Genomic DNA, 20,498 nt, shown 5'->3' with positions numbered 1-20,498 from the left:
TGTTCCTCACTAGAAAAGACAATACCAAAATCATTAGAAATACCTTTAAAACAAGAGTTTTTCTCCTTCATTGCAACCATCTTCTCCTTCCCTTTCCTCGTAGAAGAGGATTCCTCCATCACATTTTCCATGGTGGAAGAGATTCGGGCCTTCAAAAGGAGAATGAGAGGAAGAAATTAGAAATGGTGGCTGAAATCCTAGAGATAAGAAAAATGAGAGAGAAGGAAGAAGAGGGAAGGGGGTGTTCGGCCGTGTGCCGCCCACACCCCGTGCCCTAACTCCCTTTAAGGGTGTGGACTGGGCTGTGTATCATTACATGACCTAGTTCCTCTTTCTCTACACGGCCGTGTCCAAGACACGGCCATACCCATCTCGTTCTCAGCTTCCCTAGCACTGCTGTGTCCGGATCACAGCCTTAATATCCTTCTTTTCTGAAATCAGTACACGGCCGTGTCAGATGACACAGCCAGTGCAGGCTTTTGCACTAGTTCCTTCACACTGCTGTGTGGTAGACACGGTCAAGAAACTCTCCTCCTCTGGATTCTTCACACGGTCGTGTCAGATGGCACGACCAGTGCATGCTTTTGTATTGGTTCCATCACACGGTCGTGTGTGAGACACGACTGAGAAACTTTCCTTCTCTGGATTCTTTACACGACCGTGTCAGAGACACGACCACATACCTTCTCTTCTCTGGAGACTCCACACGACCGTGTCATGTAGACATGGCCCAAGCATCTCCACTTTCTGCACCGTAAGCCTGGCCGTGTGTAGCACACGACCATGCTCTGTTTTGCTCCAATCGAAACTTCTCCTCCATTCTAGCTCCTCCCACACTTCCATGCCCATGAAGAAATCATGGCCAGCTCATGGAAGTTAAATTTCAACCTGAAAACAAAACAAAAACCAAGTAAAAGCACTACTAATGAAGAATTTAAAACCTAGAACAAGACTTAACTAAAAAGTCAATCAGGAGGACGAGGTTCAGAAAAATACAACCTTTGTTTCTCTTCCAATTTCATACAGTGCACATATTCCTTCAACCGTTGGTCATTTACCTTAATCAATCCAAGATCTTTATTCCAAATATCTACCGCTCCAAAAGGATAAACCTTTTTAACCTCAAACGGGCCCGTCCACCTTGATTTAAGCTTTCCTGGAAAAAGCTTTAGCCTTGAATTAAATAATAAAACTAGATCACCTTCCTTGAAAATTTTTCGGAGAATATGTTGATCATGCCACTTCTTTATTCTTTCCTTATAAGATCTAGCATGTTCATAAGCATCCAATCTCAATTCATCAAGCTCATTCAACTGAAGCTTCCTTTTCTCCCCTGCTTCCTTGAGATTCATGTTTAGATTTGTAATTACCCAATAGGCTTTATGTTCTAATTCTACTGGAAGATGACAAGATTTCCCATAAACTAACCGAAATGGAGTCATCCCAATAGGAGTCTTGTAGGCAGTACGATATGCCCATAAGGCATCATCTAGCTTCAATGACCAATCCTTTCGTGAAGTAGATACTGTTTTCTCTAGTATGGCTTTAATTTCACGGTTGGAGATCTCAACTTGCCCATTAGTTTGTGGATGATATGGCGTTGCTACTTTGTGGCTCACTCTATATTTTCTGAGCAAATTCTCAAAGTATCTTTCTATAAAGTGTGATCCCTCATCACTAATGACTACCTTAGGCACGCCAAACCTCAGAAAAATTATGCTTTTAAACAATTTGATAACCGTTCTTGCATCACTTGTAGGAGAGGATATAGCTTCTACCCATTTGGACACATAATCTACTACTACAAGGATAAACCTATTCCCATATGAAAAGGGAAATGACCCCATGTAGTCTATTCTCCATACATCAAATAATTCTACTTCAAGTATGTAATTCAATGGCGTTTCATTCCTCCTAGTAATATTTCCAGTCCTCTGACATTGATCACATGATTGTACAAACTTCTTGGCATCTTTGAATAAAGTGGGCCAATAAAAGCCTGCTTGAAGGATTTTTGCTACCGTCTTAGAGCCCCCCAAATCTCCTCCATAAGGATTAGAATGACAATGAAATATATAGGATATCCTTGACTTCTTCCTCAGGTATACATCTTCGATAAATCACATCATTGCATTTCCTATAAAGGAGGGGTTCATCCCAAATATAACTCTTCACATCTGAAAAAAACATTTCTTTTGCTGATTGGAGAAATTTGGGGGTAGGACTCCGCTTGCTAGGAAATTCACAAAATCCGCATAGCAAGGTATTTTAGCACTCGATAAGGCTAGAAGGTGCTCATCAGGAAAAATATCATCAATAGGTAGGTCAAAATCTGCATCCTTTTCCTTATTTTTCCAAACTCTGGATAAATGGTCAGCCACTATGTTCTCTGCTCCCTTCTTATCTCTAATCTCGAGGTTGAACTCTTGAAGTAGTAAAATCCATCTGATAAGTCGTGGTTTAGCATCTTTCTTGCTTAGAAAATATCGGATAGCTGCATGATCAATATAAACTATTACCTTTGAACCAACCAGATATGATCTAAACTTATCAAATGCAAATACTACTGCTAGAAGTTCTTTTTCAGTAGTGGAATAATTCACTTGAGCTGCACCAAGCGTTTTACTTGCATAATGTATAGCGTGTAGAATCTTATTTTTTATTTGTCCTAACACTGCCCCAACTGCGAAGTCACTTGCATCACACATTATCTCAAATGGAAGATTCCAATCCAGAGCTTGAATTACCGGGGCTGAAATAAGGGCACTTTTAATTTTACTAAAGGCCTCCATGCATTCTTTGTCAAAACAAAATTCAACATCCTTGATTAGCAAATTTGTTAAAGGCTTAGCAATTTTTGAAAAGTCCTTGATAAAACGCCTATAGAATCCGGCATGCCCCAAGAAACTTCTCACTCCTTTTACATTAATTGGTGGGGGCAGTTTTTCTATCACTTCTACTTTTGCTTGATCCACTTCAATCCCACGTTCTAATATTTTATGTCCCAAAACAATTCCTTCTCTAACCATGAAATGACATTTCTCCCAATTTAACACTAAATTCGCCTTTTCACATCTTCGAAGAATTGTAGAGAGATTAGATAAACAAGTGTCAAAGTCATTCCCGTATATTGAGAAATCATCCATGAATACTTCCATAATTTTCTCTATTAAATCTGAAAAAATTGCCATCATACATCTCTGGAAAGTGGTTGGAGCATTACAAAGCCCAAATGACATACGACGATAAGCAAAAGTCCCATAGGGGCATGTAAAAGTAGTCTTCTCTTGATATTGGGGATGAATTGGAATTTGAAAAAATCCTGAATATCCATCCAAGTTGCAAAAATACAAGTGCTTAGCCAATTTCTCAAACATTTCATCAATAAAAGGTAAGGGAAAATGATCCTTCCTCGTTTCCTTGTTTAGCTTTCGATAATCAATACACATTCGCCACCCCGTTACTGTCCGTGTTGGAATCAATTTATTATCCTCATTTTTGATAATAGTCATTCCCCCTTTCTTTGGGACTATGTGTACTGGACTCACCCATTCACTGTCTAAAATTGGATAAATTATACCAGCATCAAGAAGTTTGAGCACCTCCTTTTTTTACTACCTCTTTCAGATTTGAATTCAACTTCCTTTGGGGCTCAATTGAATTTTTATAGCCCTCCTCAAGTAGAATCCTATGCATGCAAAGGGAAGGACTAATCCCTTTTATATCATCAATAGTGTATCCAATTGCTTTTCTATGTAGCTTCAACTCTTCGACCAACCTCTGTGTTTCAGACTCAGTTAGACTAGCATTGATTATAATTGGAAAAGTGGAATTTGGTCCGAGGAATTCATATTTTAAAGTCGATGGCAATGGCTTAAGCTCAAGTTGGGGTGATACTATTTTCAGCACAGTTGGCTCTTGCTCTATCAACTTAATCTCTTCATCTTGGGATCCTTCCTCCAAATCTTCTTCATCTTCTAGAAAAGTATCATTCCCTTTCTTTTCCTCCATTGAAACTGCTTCTTCATTGAATATTTTTAAAAAAGACTCATAACATCAAGGCAATTATACACGAAGATCATTCTGATTCAGAGTAATTCCTTTCTCCCCATTCTCCTTTTCTTCCACTATATTAACCGTTAGAATTTCATCGTTTTGTCCCGACCAATCATTAAAATTTGATGCGATCCTGTAGATTATCCCACTGGCTTCCTCTAAATTTTTCTTAAGAAAAGATCCTCCAGATGCTACATCTAGTTGACTCTTATTTGAGAGAGAAAGCCCTTCATAGAATAAGTGCATAATTAACCATCCCTCAATACCATGATGTGGACATGACCGTAAAAGAGATGAATATCTTTCCCAGGCTTGATGTAGCTCTCCCCCAGCATGTTGGTTAAAATTCAGAATTTGACTTCTCAAATAAGTAGTCTTCTCGAAATATCTGCCCAAAAATCTTTGTTCTAACTCATCCCAGGTTTTGATACTTTGAGATTTCAGGAAATTATACCATCTCTTTGCAGCACCCTACAGACTAAAAGGAAAGGCCAATAGCTGTATAGTATCAGATGGAACATCCTCATATTTCAAAGTATAACAATATCTATAAAATTCCATGAGATGTGAGTAAGGGTCCTCAATCTCTAGGCCCCCAAACTGGACTTTCTGAACCATTGAAATGAAGGAAGGTTTAAGCATAAAATTTCTTGCTTGAATTTCAGGGTAAACAACTGGTCCTAGTCCCTTAGCAGACCTTGGGGCTCCATAATCTCCTAACGACCTGAAAACCATTTTTGGTGTACAAAAGAGGTACAAGAGATACAAATTACAGTTACCGAATTCAGAAAGAATTAGGAAGGTCACGAAGGAATTTCAAAAACATAGAAAAGATCAGACAAGACGTTAGAATGAAAATTGCAGAATTAGAATCATAACAGAAAGAAATTGTCAAGAGTGTTATACAAGAAATGAAAAACTTATAAAAACAGAATTCCAACAATTAGTTACAACTATGCAAATGAAAAGAAAGAAAAGTTATATTTAGTCTAACTCAATTGATAATTCCTAATGTTATAGCACAGTCCCCGGCAACGGCGCCAAAAACTTGTTGACCTCCGTAAGTGTAAGGAAATATCGCAAGTAATATAAAAGATTATCGTATCCACAGGGACTGGAATAAGCACTAGAAATGTTTCAACACGAGTTAGCCAAACAACTAATCAATTGGTTTCCAAAAGCTAAATGTAACTAAGGAAAAGTAAACATAGAAATGTGAGATCAACAGACAAGATTATGGGTTATGATAAAGGAATGTTTTAAGAGTTTTGGTTTCTTAAGATGAAGCTTCGTCTTCGGTTCCAATCCACGCTCCCGGAGCCGATTTCGTTGAAGCTCCGCCTTTAGATCGCCCAGAAATCCTCCCAAGATTGGAAGGAAAGCCCCAAATCTCGCTCTCTCCCAAGAGGGAGAAGATCCCTTTCCAAATCTTGAAGAAGGGTTTAAATAGAGGTGAAGTTTGGGCGCCACACGACCCCGTGGCACGGCCGTGTGAGGTTCACACGACCCTGCCCAGTCTCCTCTCTGCCAGCCTTGCATGGCCGTGTGTGAGACACGACCATGGCAAACATCCCCAATAGCCCCTTTACACGGCTGTGTAGATCTACACAGCTAGAACTATCTTAGCCTCTGGCAATCTGGCACGGCCGTGTGATGCACACGGCCTGCTTCCTTCCTTGCCACTGAGAACCCCACACGGCCGTGTGAGACACATGGCCGAGGCCTCTCCTTGCTCTGGAAAACTCACATGGTCGTGTGGTGCACACGACCTAGGCTCCTTCTCAATCTGGGTTCTTCATATCCTTGCACGACCGTGTGAGGTTCACACGGCCATGACCTCTTCGTTTCCTGCTACAACTTTCTGGCCAAATCTCCACACGGCCTGGGCAACCCCCCAGAACAGGGCAGTGTGTGGTTCAGGTAGGGCACCTTCTTCCCTTTGCTTTGCTCACAGATTTGGCTTCAAACACAAAATCTTCACCAATTTCAACTCCTGTGTACAGAAAATGCACAAAAGCAGATCTCCGAACAAAGAGAGTAAATATGCTAAAAAGGAAAGCTGAAAGTACGAAAATGCATAGATCAAGCATCCTCAAAGTATGTGAATGTGCGTCAAAACATGCCAATAAATGTATACAATCTATGCACATCAACAGTAGAATAAAGATAGAAAGAAAACAAGACAATGACAACACTTTGATTTACTTGGTTCAGAGCCTGTGACGACTCCTTCTCCAAGGCCCGCACATGAGAGTGCTTTCGATAGGAAAATACTATCAATTCAAATAATTTACAAATTCGAATAAGTAATTAAGTACAAGTAATTTGATAATTAAACAATATCGATGACTTTAGAAATAGTTCTTGAATGTAGTCGTCGTTGGAGCAGCTTTTAGGTGTCAAAGAGATATTTTCTGAGCAGCACACAGAAGCGAAAGTTGTTCGGAATATTGTTTTTAGGGTGTTGGTCAAATGATACTTTTATAGGCTGTTCTGGGTGCCTGGACCACCCCTGGGCACCCGGACCGTGACGTAGGCCCATCCAATCAGTGCACTCTAGCTTGGTGACCAGATAACCTTCGGCATTCCGAGAGCCTGTACCAGCTCCGGGTGCCTGGACTGCAAAGGCGCTTGCCCAGACGCCTCACCTGGGCGAAAGCTTCCCAGGCGCCCGGAGCAGCTCTGGGCTCCCAGACTCCTTCTAGGCACCCGGACTACCAATTTCCAGCACTTTAATTTCTTGAAAAACAAGGTTAGTCTAGGCAGTACTATATAACGAAATATAAGTTTTGATAGTCTTCGAACTGTACGGTCCTGCATTTGAGTTTTACTGAAACTCTAGGTCAAACCGATATCTACTATTTCCTCTTCGTGGAATGCTTCCTCAACTACTCCTTTCAGGAGATATTACCTTTTGCCATATCGGTCTTCTAGATCGTCTAGACTTCTGCTCAGTATCTGAGGCTTCAGGACTTTTCTGCTGGACGTCCAATCCCCGACTCGTCTAGTATTCCACCTAGTATCCGCAACCCCCAGGACTTCTGCCTAGAATCCTTTATCCTAGTATTTCATCTGACATCCTCAACCTGCTAAGACATCACCCAGTCCCTCAGATCAAGACTTCATTACCTAATCATAACTAGGACTTTTCATAACCTAGAGTTGCCTCCCCCTAAGACATAGAAATACCTCCCCCTAAGGTTTTTCACCTGCCTAGAATCCACTAGAACTTTTTACCTAAGAACACTTAGGATTTTCTTGCAAGCTCAATCATACTTGTTAGACAATAAGTAACCTTAAATTCAAATCCTTTGCCATTATCAAAACATAACATAGGTTCGATCATCTGGTGCTCCCTGCACCAACATAATCAATAGTTCTTGTGATTCAATATCCTTTTATTACTAACAACGTAGCCATACACTTGCAACTTTGTAACAAGTTCAAAGTCAAGGATTATTGTAGCATAATGAAGGTTGACTAATTGTGTAGGTAGCTCAACCAGAAAGCCATGGTGATTCTATACAAGGGAATATTCCTAATGGATACTAGGCATAAGAAAAGTCCTAGTGGATACTAGGCAAAGGAAAACATTAATAGGCTAGTTAGACTGACTACTAGGTAGAAGACTTAGCAGATCGAGTACACCAAGAAGGATGTCTATACGGATTAGGAGGGTTGGATGTCTAGTAGGTTGATGGGTTTGGAGGACCGGACATCAGAGGAAGTCCAAGGGGTCGAAGGATCAAATGCCGAGTAAGAAGCCTAAACAGGTCTAGAGGACCAAATATTTGGCAAGTTAAGTGAAACTTTCTTGAGAGGAGTGGGTCAATGTTTTCCCTAAAAGGGAATAGTAGGCGTCAATCTAACCTAGGATTTCATTGGAAATCTAAAAGTCAACACCAGATAGTCCTAAGATTGTCAAATTATTTTATGCTTACTTTTATTATACTTGTTGTACTAACTCTGTGATGCAGGAATATGAAATTAGAAGTTGGCAGGAGTTAGGGGATTCTAGGTGATCGAATGAGTTCTAAGTGCTCAGAGGTCCAAGTGACTAGATGGATCCAAGCACCCAAAATATCCCGAAATCATCAGCTACATGTGTAATTGAGAATGCTCCAATTGTCTAGCGTACATTATTGTCTAGGAACCCAAATAGGATAGAGGCTTTTGAGGAAGGATAAGTCATAGCTAAATAGAGCTTTGATGAGATTTTGTCACATTAGTAGTCCATGCACCCGGAGAAGGATAAACTATGATAAAGGTGGATTGGATAGACAATGCTGGAGGTGCCTAGAAAGGATTCTAGGTGCCTGGAATGCCATATAAAATAAGTATCGATCAAAACTCAAGACAATCATTTTACACTCGCTTATGATCAACTATTGTACTCATACTGCTCTGCAATTCTAACACAACATCAAAGTAATGCTGTGACAACAACGATCAAGTTTCTACTCATTTTATTGTTGGTATATTATTATTTTTAATATTGTCAAGTCTTTTCATACTTGGTGTCACGCCCCGGAGGAGTCCTAGCTAGAGGAAAATCCGGCAACATCTCCCCTGTACCAGTGACAATCTGAATCATTTCTACATCCACAGATATACATCAGCCACACACGACTAGAATATATACACAATCACGTAGTTTATATTTAGCCTACTTGGCTATAACAACTAAAATACAACCATGCAGTTATATATATATATATATATATATATATATATATATATATATATATATATATATATATATATATATATATATATCTAACAGCCCACTCGGTTGTACAAAAAAGAAGAAACACAATGGAAATACGATAGAAACCATCACAGACCAAAAATAAGGACTGCTAGCCGGCTAGGCTTACACAACATAACAAACAATACAAAACACTACATCACAACACTCCAGAACCAAAACCAAAATTTTACATTACTAAGTAAACCAAAGACATAGACCAAATAAAGTACAAATGAAAACCAGAAATAGGTCTTCGGATGTGACGTGGGAACCGACAGACAGGACATTCCAAGCGACTCCAAAATCTACCTACTACCTGAAATACAAAATATCTCAACGGTGTGAGTTCAAAGAACTCAGCGGATATCGAGCTAACATGCCTAGTAAGATATAAATATCAGTAATAACCATGGTGTACAGTCTTCTGATCAATAAGAAGAAATGCAAACTGAAAAGATAACAAAAGAAGAGTTGTACTCACCAGGACCTCCTATCCAGATATAAGAGTCGTCAGACCAGATATATAATGTCTCCTGTATGTATACCAATCATATGCAACACCAAAATGCAACAAGCAAAGTGCAACAATCACAAACAATAAATGCAATCAATGCATATGATGCAAAAATGACATGTGTCACCCCTGACGCCAGTCAACCATCTCACACGTAATGGTGAGACCGAGTGGGTAGGGCTATGACAACTGTGCACTCTGCCATCATTGCTCCTGAGTGACCGAGTGGATAGGATGTTGTCGGAGTACACCTATCCTCCTACCCCAAACAGAGTGGGGGAGCGCAAAGCTCTCATCTTCTTGAGACTATCCAGAGGAGGGATCCCTACCGGCTACCACGCCGCGTCACCACTACCAATGAGAGGACCAGCGGAGCCTAACAGAGCAAAACTGCCACACACCTTGCCTGATATACCACAAACCCATGAGTGGTTGTGTGTGCAGATCCATGTAACTGCGATGTGCTCAACAATAATGGAGCTGACAATCGCATAGCATGCAATCATGCAAAATGGTGCATGACACTAAGCATGTAAATCCTAACCATAATCACCTCCACATTATATGTAGTAAATAGGAAAGTAAATCATACCATGACCTAGGTATCCCAGATCTAAGTACACATGCCAGATAATAAAATCCAGAAAACTAGTCCTATACACAGTGAAGCCTAGTATGTCACTTCCTCTAGGAACTAAGGTACACATGGCAATAATCTTGATATAAACATGGATAAAAAATAGGCAACAAACAGAACATACTATAAGTATCAAATAGTGACAAACCAAGGGCAAATGTAATCATGATCATTGCTACTAGCTATAAATTACTATGCATATCAAAGTGACAATATCATAAAAGATAAGTCAAGAGATACCCACCTCAATAGAAAATCAAATCCAGAAATCCTTCGTCGAGACACCTGTCTCGAATCAAAGTCCCAAATTCGATCGTGTCATTGTTGACCCACGATCGGAGAAGTTTGATGCTGGAAATTGGTGGCCAGAGTTGGATGACGTTGCTAGCCACCCAAACAGATTCCCCAAATCAGCACTGTACCTAGACCCTTACTTTAGATCAATGAAGCTTAATTCAACAACCTTACCAACTCTAGATCAGAAGTAGCTGCTGGCTTGTGATGATGGTTCGTGAAGATGACCACGCCTAGCCGGTGAGTAGGTGACACTGCTTCGACCTAGTCCAAACGGCAATCGGAAGAGGGAGATCGTAGTGCAGTGATATCGAGGGGTAACCAAAACTCTTACCTGACTTGTGGTTGTAGCTTTACCAATCCAAGCTCTCTCACAGGAAAGCCGCGATGGATCGAGCTAAGGCTACCGGCGCTAGGGCAGAGGGACACCAGGCGACCGACGCTAGGGCACAAGGAAAGGGTGAACAGCTTGTGTTAGGGTAGAGGAGGAGGTGGAGACGACGTCGGGTGTGGGACAGCGGTGGCTCAGTGTCGCACGAGGGAGAGGCAGTGTCGGCGAGAGGCTTAGGGCAAGGGTAAGGGAGAAAAGAGGATAAAAGGAGAAGAAAGGGGTGGCGGTGGCGAGCTCGGGAGAGGGGAGGAGGAGAGAACTCGGGTTCGGCGTGCGGTTCAGGTAGGAAGAAGACGGCGCGAGAGGGGTGGAGGCGTCGGCACCACGCGAGAGAGAGGGGAGGAGTCGAAGTGGAATCGGCGACGGGAAGACGTAGGGCATGGGTCTGGGAAATAGGAAGAGGTAAGGAAAATAAGGAAATAATTAAAAAATTAGGTTTCTTTTATTAAAGCCTAGGTTATTTCCTTTATCAACTCCCATCTTGGGTATTTCCAAACAGGCTTTCCTCAAATCCACAAATGCATCCCCTCCAATTACGCCATACGAGCTCCGATTAATTTCCAGAAAATTTCTAAAAAGTCTAAAAAATTCTATTAAGGTTATTCATCTAATAAACCTTATTATTAAATTATTATCTGGTACGGTATTTTACATTCTCCTCCACTAATAAAATTTTGGTCCCCAAATTTTTGTTATTTACCATTAGTAAGTACTAATAATAGATAGATAGCATAAATGATGAACGGAATCTAACCCACATACCTCAAGTAAACAAATGGGGGTATCGAGCTCGGACCATATCCTCGTGCTTCCAAATAGCCTCCTCGTTAGAATGATACTGTCATCCGACTTTAACCAGTCAGATAGTCTTGTTCCATAGCTGACACTCCTTGTGGTCCAGAATCCGTACGGAACTTCGTCGTAGGTAACGTCAGGCTGAATGGGACTAATATATCTAACAGAATATGTGTTGGGTCGCTTACATCTCTCCTCTGCATGGACACATTAAGTACATCATGAATGCCTGCCAGCGACGGTGGTAGCACCGGACGGTAAGCTACAGCTCCAATCCTCTCCAAGATCTGAAAAGGCCTAATGTATCGTGGAGCTAGCTTACCTTGGAGGCCAAATCTCTTCACCCCTTTCATGGGTGAGACTCTCAGAAAAACACGGTCTCCAATAGAGAACTCCAAGGGTCTACGTCTCCGATCAGCATAACTCTTCTGGCGGTCCTGCGCCTCGGACATCCTCCGTCTAATAGCGCGGACCAATTCTGCCTCCTGCTGAGCTCTATGAGGTCCTAACAACTGGGTCTCCCCAACCTCCTCCCAGAGGATGGGTGTCCTACAAGGCCTACTATACAACACTTCAAAGGAACACCATGCAAATTGATGATCTCCCGACAATACCGCTCTGCCAATCGATCTAGAGAATCGGTCTTCCGAATCACTAAGTGTGCGGATTTGGTTAATTAATCAACGATCACCCAAATCACGTCATGGCCTCGTTCTGTCCTAGGTAATCCCACTACAAAATCTATAGTGATGACAGACAAGACAAGACATCTAGCTACAACTCCGTGATATCTTTCTTTATGTTGTTCCATCAATAGGAACGCCTCAAACCTCGATACATATAGGTTCCACCTAGGTAGATGGCAAATCAAGAGCGATGAGCCTCCTGAAGTAGCTTCTCCAAAACCGGATGAGATTGCGGTATGCATAACCTACCTCGGAAATAAATATTACCCTCATCATCTCGGGTAAATGCAGTATGTTGCCCAAAAGCTATCTGGCTGCCATTGGACTGTAAGCACTGATCACCGGCCTGGGCCTCTTGGATCCTCATCCTGATCGACGACTGAGCAAAAATGGTAACAAGAATACCCTGCTCTGTCTGCCCTGCTCCTCAAGGCCCAATTTGGAGAAACCCTAAATCAAGTCCGTGCTTAAAACTCGGTGGTGAGCTAAAGCCCCTCTGAACTTCTGGTTAAGCGCATCCGCAACCACATTAGCTTTCCTTGGGTGGTAGCTAATGGTACAATCATAATCCTTCAGGAACTCCATCCATCTCCTCTATCAGATATTCAGTTCCTTTTGGGTGAAAAGATATTTGAGACTCTTTTTTTTTTATCCGTAAGAATCCCCAATGTAATATCCTACAGATGATGCCGCCAAATCTTCTTTTTTTTTTCCAAGGCAAAGTTAATGGCGGCTGATATGGGTTAGGTTCAGTAAGTCCCTGGTGAAAGGAAGAAAGTAAATAATGGAATCTAGGGGAGTAGGCCAATATCAATTGGGATATACCTCAAAAGAAGTAGGCCAATATCAATTGGGATATACCTCAAAAGAAGTAGGCCAATATCGATCGGGATATACCTCTAGGGAGGCAGGCCAATATCGGCTGAGATACATCTCAAGGGAGGAAGGCCAATATCGGCTGAGATATACCTCAAGGGAGGTAGGCCAATATCGACCGGGATATACCTCAAGGAAGGTAGGCCAATATCGACCGGGATATACCTCCAGGGAGGCAGGCCAATATCGGCTGAGATACATCTCAAGAGAGGAAGGCCAATATCGGATGAGATATACCACAAGGGAGGTAGGCCAATATCGACCGGGATATACATCAAGGAAGGTAGGCCAATATCGACCGGGATATACCTCTAGGGAGGCATGCCAATATCGGCTGAGATACATCTCAAGGGAGGAAGGCTAATATCGGCTGAGATATACCTCAAGGGAGGTAGGAAAATATCGACCGGGATATACCTCAAGGAAGGTAGGCCAATATCGACCGGGATATACCTCTAGGGAGGCAAGCCAATATCGGTTGAGATACATCTCAAGGGAGGAAGGCCAATATCGGCTGAGATATACCTCAAGGGAGGTAGGCCAATATCGACTGAGATATACTTCCAAGTAGGTAGGCCAATATCGACCGAGATATACTTCCAAGTAGGTAGGCCAATATCGACCGAAACATACCTTGAGAGAGGTAGGCCAGTCTTGGCCGGATAATACCTTGAAAAGGATAGGCCAATATTGGTCGAGATTACATACTTAATAAAATACAGCCCAATATTAGTTGGGATAATAAACTTAGAGGGGTCCAGACCGGTATTGCCCAAGAAATATCATGAGAGGTAAGAGTAATTGACCGGACCTAGTCTGAGTTCGATTTCGACCGATACATGGAGCAAGTTATATTAAGCTATCTATGATATAGCAAAGATAGGAAGGGCAAACAAGGATGACAGATGCACTCTGAAATAACTTATGAAATAGGACAGAAGTAAATATTTCAAATAAAGTAGTTTAATAAAGATATTTATAGTGTGTGATCGTATAACAGGTTTGCTAATTTGGCGGGAGGAAGGCTTCTAGATTTTTATACAGGTACTAGATGACAAAGAAGGTACATCTGGGGTACAAAAAAGAATACTCAAAAACCACTTTCCACAAGTACACAGCTTACGTCATCTCATAACAAACTCTAACGAACCGGGGTCCACTTCATTACTACGAAGGTTATATGAAGTGGTATAAAAGGGGAAATCTTCTCTGTTGGCAAGGTAAGTTCACATTGCTGCTCACATTCACAACCCTAGTTTTTGACTACTGTTCATCTCATTCTTCCTTCAACACCAAGAGAGATCACTGACTTGAGCGTCGGAGGGCTTAGCCAGGGTATCCCACCCCGTTCTTAGGTCACTGACGATAGTGTTGGTTGGTCTCTTGTGCGCAGGAAACCTTGGAAACTTCAGATCTTGGTTTTCTTCAGTCGGATTTCTCTCTCGTCATTGGATGTTCGCACAAGGAGGGCAGTATGTGACTGTATTCTTCCCGATCTGCTTTGGGTTTCTCGGATCGGTGCTCTGTAGGTATTATTCTTCACTAGCAGCAGGTTTTTCTCCCAGCTTTCCATTTTGTCAAGCTTCTCAGACAGGATCAAATTTGGCACCGTCTGTGGGAATCTTCACCTAAATCTGAGACTACAAGATGGAAGAGGCTGGAAAATCAAATCTGCTCACCATTAGCCGTGAGGATCTAGATTTCCTCATCAACACTCATGTGCAGAAGGCTCTGCAATAACAATAGTAGCAACAACAAGCTCATACTGGAGCCACTTTGCAGGTAGCTCATAATCCAGTAATTTCAACTACTGAGCACTGAAACGGAAAGGAGCCGGAAGAGGAAGAACATGTATATTTTCCTCCAGCCACGGTTTCTCCATCAAGGTGTCCGCGAGCCTTTCTTCGTACTCCTATAGAGCAGGGAGGACGAAGGCCTGTATTTCAGGAATCTTCTGGCGAAGCACCAGATAGGGAAAAGCGTAAAGTTAAAATGATAACTAGTGATAGCTCGCCAGAAAAAGTCATTTCTCCATTCTCTCAAAGCGTGCTGGATGATCCGCTTCCTAAGCGGTATCAAAATTTGCAGATCGGCAAGTACACTTGGACTACATACCTAGAGGATCATCTATTGAAATTTGAGAATGTAGTATTACTATAATAATTCTCTGATGGGGTGAAATGTCGAATGTTTCTTACTACACTCGGAGGAGCTGCACAATGTTGGTTCAAGAGATTGCTAGAAAAATATATCCAAAAATTTAAGGATTTCAAGAAGGTTTTTCTACACCATTTTTCCGGTAACAAGAGGTATCATAAGACTCCTTGGAGTTTATTTTCAATTAAACAAGCATCTAAAGAGTCCATCAGAGCCTACATCAAAAGATTCAATCAGGTAGCTATCGATGTACCCAATGCTACTACTGAAATCTTAGTAAGCGCTTTCTCTCAAGCTTTAAATGATAATGATTTCTTTAAAGATCTGGTGAGAAACCCTCCTGCCAATTTTGATCCCTTAATTGAACGTGCCACTGAATTTATTAATGTTGAAGAAGCTCAAGCTGCCCGTAGAAAGGAGGGCACTACTTCTTCTCCTACTCTGGTTAAGGAGAAGGCTCCTGCTCCCGTTCCTCCACCAAGGGGGCCGCGGACAATTCATCCATCTCATCGTCATCCAGAATATCGTCTACAAGCAGTACAACATGTGGAGATACAGCCAGAGGCACCGAGAAGATGGTGCACTTATCACAAGACCAGCAGTCATCATACTGAAGACTGTTTTGTTTTGAGAAATAAAAGAGCAAACAGGGATCACTACCAAAGGCAAAATTATTATCGACAGCAATACCCTAGGCAGCAGAGTTCGCTCAAATTGGAATATCGCCCGGTCGAGCCTTGACAGGGCGCACTACCTACCCCGGTCGGTACAAGTCAGGTGTCAGAGAAAACTTAGTCTGAAGCCATGACAACCCGACAAGAAGAAAACAGGAGTAATGCCGCCCGGGGCAACATCAGTATGATCGCAGGCGGGCCCACTGATGGAGATTCTAATAGGGCCCGAAAAGCACATGAACGGAGACTTGAGATTCATGCCGTGGGGTGCAGCATGGAACGGGCAGCTGGTCGCAAAATCAGTTTTGGACCTAGAGATCTTGAGGGGGTAGAAATACCCCATGATGATGCATTAATAATCAAGGCAGTGATAGCCGATTATACTATTTCTCGTACCTTTATAGACACTGCTAGTTCTGTCAATATTATCTTTAAGAAGGCTTTTGATCAATTACAGATCGACCCAAGCGAACTTCAACAGATGGTAACTCCTCTATATGGATTCACTGGTAATGAAGTACAACCGCTCAGTCAAATAAAGTTGTCCATATCTCTAGGGGAGGAGCCCCTAATGAGAACAAGAAGATCTTATTTTATGGTGGTGGATGCCCCATCCTCTTATAATGTGATAATGGGTCGACCGACCCTAAACGAGTTTAGGGCGGTCGTTTCTACTTTCTGTCAAAAAATTAAATTTCTTGTTGATGACCAGGTCGGGGAAGTGCGAGGTGATCAGAAGATAGCCCGTAAATGTTATGTAGAGATCGTTCGGACTGAAGCTAATGCTGCTCAAAAAATTCAGAGAATGGAAGTCAATGTCATTCAGGAAAAGCCGCTTGTTATGGTTTATGAAGAAAAGGAAGAAGTCCAAATTCAGACCGGTCGACCTGAAGCTACTACTTATGTCGCGGCTGATCTTGATCCTACGCTGAAAGCCGAGTTAGTGCAGTGCTTGAAGAAGAATAGTGATGTCTTTGCCTGGACGCCCAAAGAGGTCACGGGTGTTTCCCCTACAGTAATAAAGCATTCTTTGCATGTCTTTCTAGATGCCCGACCGGTCATGAAAAGGAAAAGAAATTTTAGTGTAGAGCAGAACCAAATCATCAAGGAAGAAGTAACTAAACTCATGGAAGCTGGCTACATCAGGGAGGTACAGTTTCCTAGTTGGCTAGCTAATGTGGTCTTAGTCTCTAAGCCAGGAAACAAATGGCGGGTATGTATTGATTTCCGAGATCTCAACAAAGCTTGCTCGAAAGATTATTATCCGTTACCCCGGATTGATCAATTGGTAGATTCTACCGCTGGGTGTGAATACATCTCTATGCTGGATGCTTATCAGGGCTATCATCAAGTCCCCCTAGCTAAGGAGGATCAAGAAAAGGTCAGTTTTATAACATCTGAAGGTACTTATTGTTATAATGTTATGCCCTTCGGATTAAAAAATGCAGGAGCGACTTATCAAAGGCTTATGAATAAGGTCTTCCAGAGGAAGATTGGAAGAAATATGGAAGTATATGTCGATAATATCTTAATTAAGTCTCTTTAAGCTATTGATCTGTGCAGGGATGTAGAGGAGACCTGCAAGACATTGAGGCAATATGAACTCAAGCTAAACGCGGGCAAATGTATATTCGGAGCAAAAGGGAGAAAGTTCCTGGGGTATATGGTGTTTGAGCGAGGAATAGAGGCCAACTCGAGCAATGTCAAGCAACTTCAGAACATGGAGCCGCCACACAACATAAGGGAAGCTCAAAGACTTACCGGCCGGATTACAACCCTGTCTAGATTCATTTCCAGGTTGGCCGATCGTAGTTTTCATTTCTTTAAAATACTTCGGAAGGCGAACAAATTTCAATAGAACAAGGAATGTGATAAAGCCTTCCAGGAATTAAAAGATTACTTGTCTACCCTTCCTGTATTAGCTAAGCCTATAGTAGGAGAGACCCTCTGGGTGTATTTGTCAGCTAATGAGAACGCTGTGGGCTCTGTGTTAGTTAGGCAAGAAGGGAAAGAACAACAACATGTATATTTTTCCAGCCATTTATTAAAAGGAGTCGAGTGTAGATATACTACACTCGAGAAGTTGGCCTATGCATTTGTGTTGATTGCCCGAAGGTTGCACCCATATTTTTTAGCACATGCAATTGTTGTATTGACCAACAGTACTCTCGGACGGGTGCTACTCAACCCGGAGGCATCAGGTCGGCTGATCAAATGGGTGACTGAACTTAGTGAATATGATATATAGTATCAGCCCCGCTCGGCTATCAAGGCGCAAGCTCTAGCAAATTTCATTATAGAAGTTCAAGGCCCCGAGGAAGAGAATACTTGGAAAGTTTATGTGGATGGCTTCTCAACCAGGCAAGGTAGCGGAATTGGTGTTCTTCTTATATCTCCAAGGGAAGACAGACTCCAACTTTCTATCATGTTGAATTATAGAGTCACTAACAATGAAGCAGAATATGAAGCATTGATAGCCGGATTGCAGGCCGCTCGGCATAGGAGCAGTTCGGGTCCTAATCTATTCTGATTCTCAATTGGCAGCCCAACAATTATCAGATAACTTTGAAATTAATAATGATAGGCTCAAGTTATATGTTGAGGCATTTGATAAGTTGAAGTCTCAGTTTCAAGAAGTGAATATACAAAAAGTTCCTCGGTCTGAAAATCAGGTAGCGGATGAATTAGCTAAATTAGCCTCTGCTATAACACCATGGAATTTGGATCGACCAGTAGAACAGACTCTGTTAATATCTTATATTGAAAGACAAGATGACGTAGAAATACAGGGTGACTGGAGGGCACAAATCATATTGTACTTACAACAAAGTATTCTTTCAAGTGATGCAAAACAAGCAAGGAAATTTAAGAAGAGAGCTGCTCAATATACTATGATAGGGGAGCAATTATATAAAAGTGCTTTCTCCAGACCTTTGCTCAAGTGTATTGGCACGGAAGATATACAATTTATTCTACAAGAAGTTCATCAAGGCTCGTGTGGCAGTCATATAGGAGGAAGATCCTTAGCCCGCAGAATTTTATTAGCAGGATATTTCTGGCCTACTCGACACGAGGATGCTAATAAATTGGTAAGAACTTGTATTTCTTGTCAGAAACATCAGAATATTCCGCATCATCCTACGCAATTATTAAGGACCTCTATAGTCTCCTGTCCCTTTGATCAGTGGGGCATGGATATAGTAGGCCCATTTCCTATGGCAACTGCACAAAGAAAGGTTTTTATTAGTAACAGTAGACTATTTCTCTAAATGGGTAGAAGCGGAGCCATTTGCTCGGATTACTAAAGATACAGTTATTAAATACCTATGGAAAAATATCATATGCAGATTCGGTATTCCTCATAAATTAGTTTCTGATAATGGAAGATAATTTCAGGGAGACAGAATCCTAGACTGGTGCAAAAGTTATGGTATTATTCAGGCATTCACCTCCGTGGCATATCCACAAAGTAATGGTCAGCAGAAGTAACCAATAGAGAAATTATAAGGGGTTTAAAAACCAAACTGGATCATGTTGGAGGTAGCTGGGTAGATGAATTACCCAATGTTCTTCGGACATATCGTACTACACCTCGAGAAGCTATAGGAATTAGTCCTTTTCAATTAGTTTATGGAGGAGAAACAGTAATTCCCATCGAAGTGGGAGTAGAATCTGATAGAAAATAGTTATATGATGAAGACAATGCTGGTCGACGACTCATGGAGCTAGACTTGATAGAGGAAATTAGAGACAAGGTTGCAGCTCGTCTCACCTCATATCGACAACGAATGAGGCAAAATTATAATAGAAGAGTTATCCCAAGATTTTTTCAAGTAGGAGATCTAGTATGGAAGCGTGTTAAACCCGTTGGGGATGTCAGCAAGTTAGCACCACAATGGGGAGGACCTTACAAAGTAGTAGAAAAACTCGCATCGGGTTCATATTATCTCCAGGATACTGAAGGAAGAATTCTTGAGCGCCCCTGGTGTGCAAATCATTTGCAACCTTACCAAACCTAATAAGATCATATCATTCAAGAATACATCTGAAGGAATAAATCAAAATTATTAGAAGCAATTTCCCGGTGAACTAATGACAAGTATGCTTATAGTTTATGTACTCTATTCCTCTCAATAGAAACAATGCAAAACAAACATCACCCGAGAAATAAATGTTGTTCAAACAGTTTGACAATTATTGGGTGGACATTTGTAATCCATTCAAGCGATCAACAGTTGGAAATCTTAAGGAAGGGCCTATCCAATTTCCTTAAAACAAGCTCAAAAACATTAAACCATTACAAGGTTAGTACAAACATTTTAGTTTTGCATAAAACATAGTCGATCTAGAAGTCTCATGAAACATCCTGGACGGGTCTTCATGGGAGGAACCAAAGACTTTAAACTATCACAAGTGCATAGTCAATCAGGAAATCTCATGAAACAACCCGGACGGGTCTTCATGAGAGGAACCAGAGACTTTAAACTATCATAAATGCATAGTTGATCGGGAAATCTCATGAAATAGCCCGGACGGGTCTTCATGGGAAGAACCGGAGACTTTAAACTATCACAAATGCATAGTCGATCAGGAAATCTCATGAAACATCCTGAACGGGTCTTCATGGGAGGAACCGGAGACTTTAAACTATCACAAGTGCATAGTCGA

General features: G+C 41.6%; 1 protein-coding gene across 1 annotated transcript; it reads right to left on the bottom strand.

The window, feature by feature from the left end:
* Positions 1–1,091: 1,091 nt before the first annotated feature.
* Positions 1,092–4,011, bottom strand: LOC121999439 (the record flags this gene model as incomplete). The annotated part of the gene is made up of 4 exons (XM_042554126.1): positions 3,619–4,011; positions 3,549–3,559; positions 2,247–3,075; positions 1,092–1,688 (listed from the first exon to the last, which is right to left on the bottom strand). Coding segments are annotated over exons 1-4 (1,830 nt in total), but the record flags the coding sequence as incomplete, so codon positions are not given.
* Positions 4,012–20,498: the final 16,487 nt, after the last annotated feature.

This window comes from Zingiber officinale, chromosome 1A (assembly GCF_018446385.1).
Source record: "Zingiber officinale cultivar Zhangliang chromosome 1A, Zo_v1.1, whole genome shotgun sequence".
In the NCBI taxonomy this organism is placed as follows: domain Eukaryota; kingdom Viridiplantae; phylum Streptophyta; class Magnoliopsida; order Zingiberales; family Zingiberaceae; genus Zingiber; species Zingiber officinale.
The sequence above is the reverse complement of the archived record's forward strand: the minus strand, read 5'-3'. Positions and strand labels throughout refer to the sequence as shown.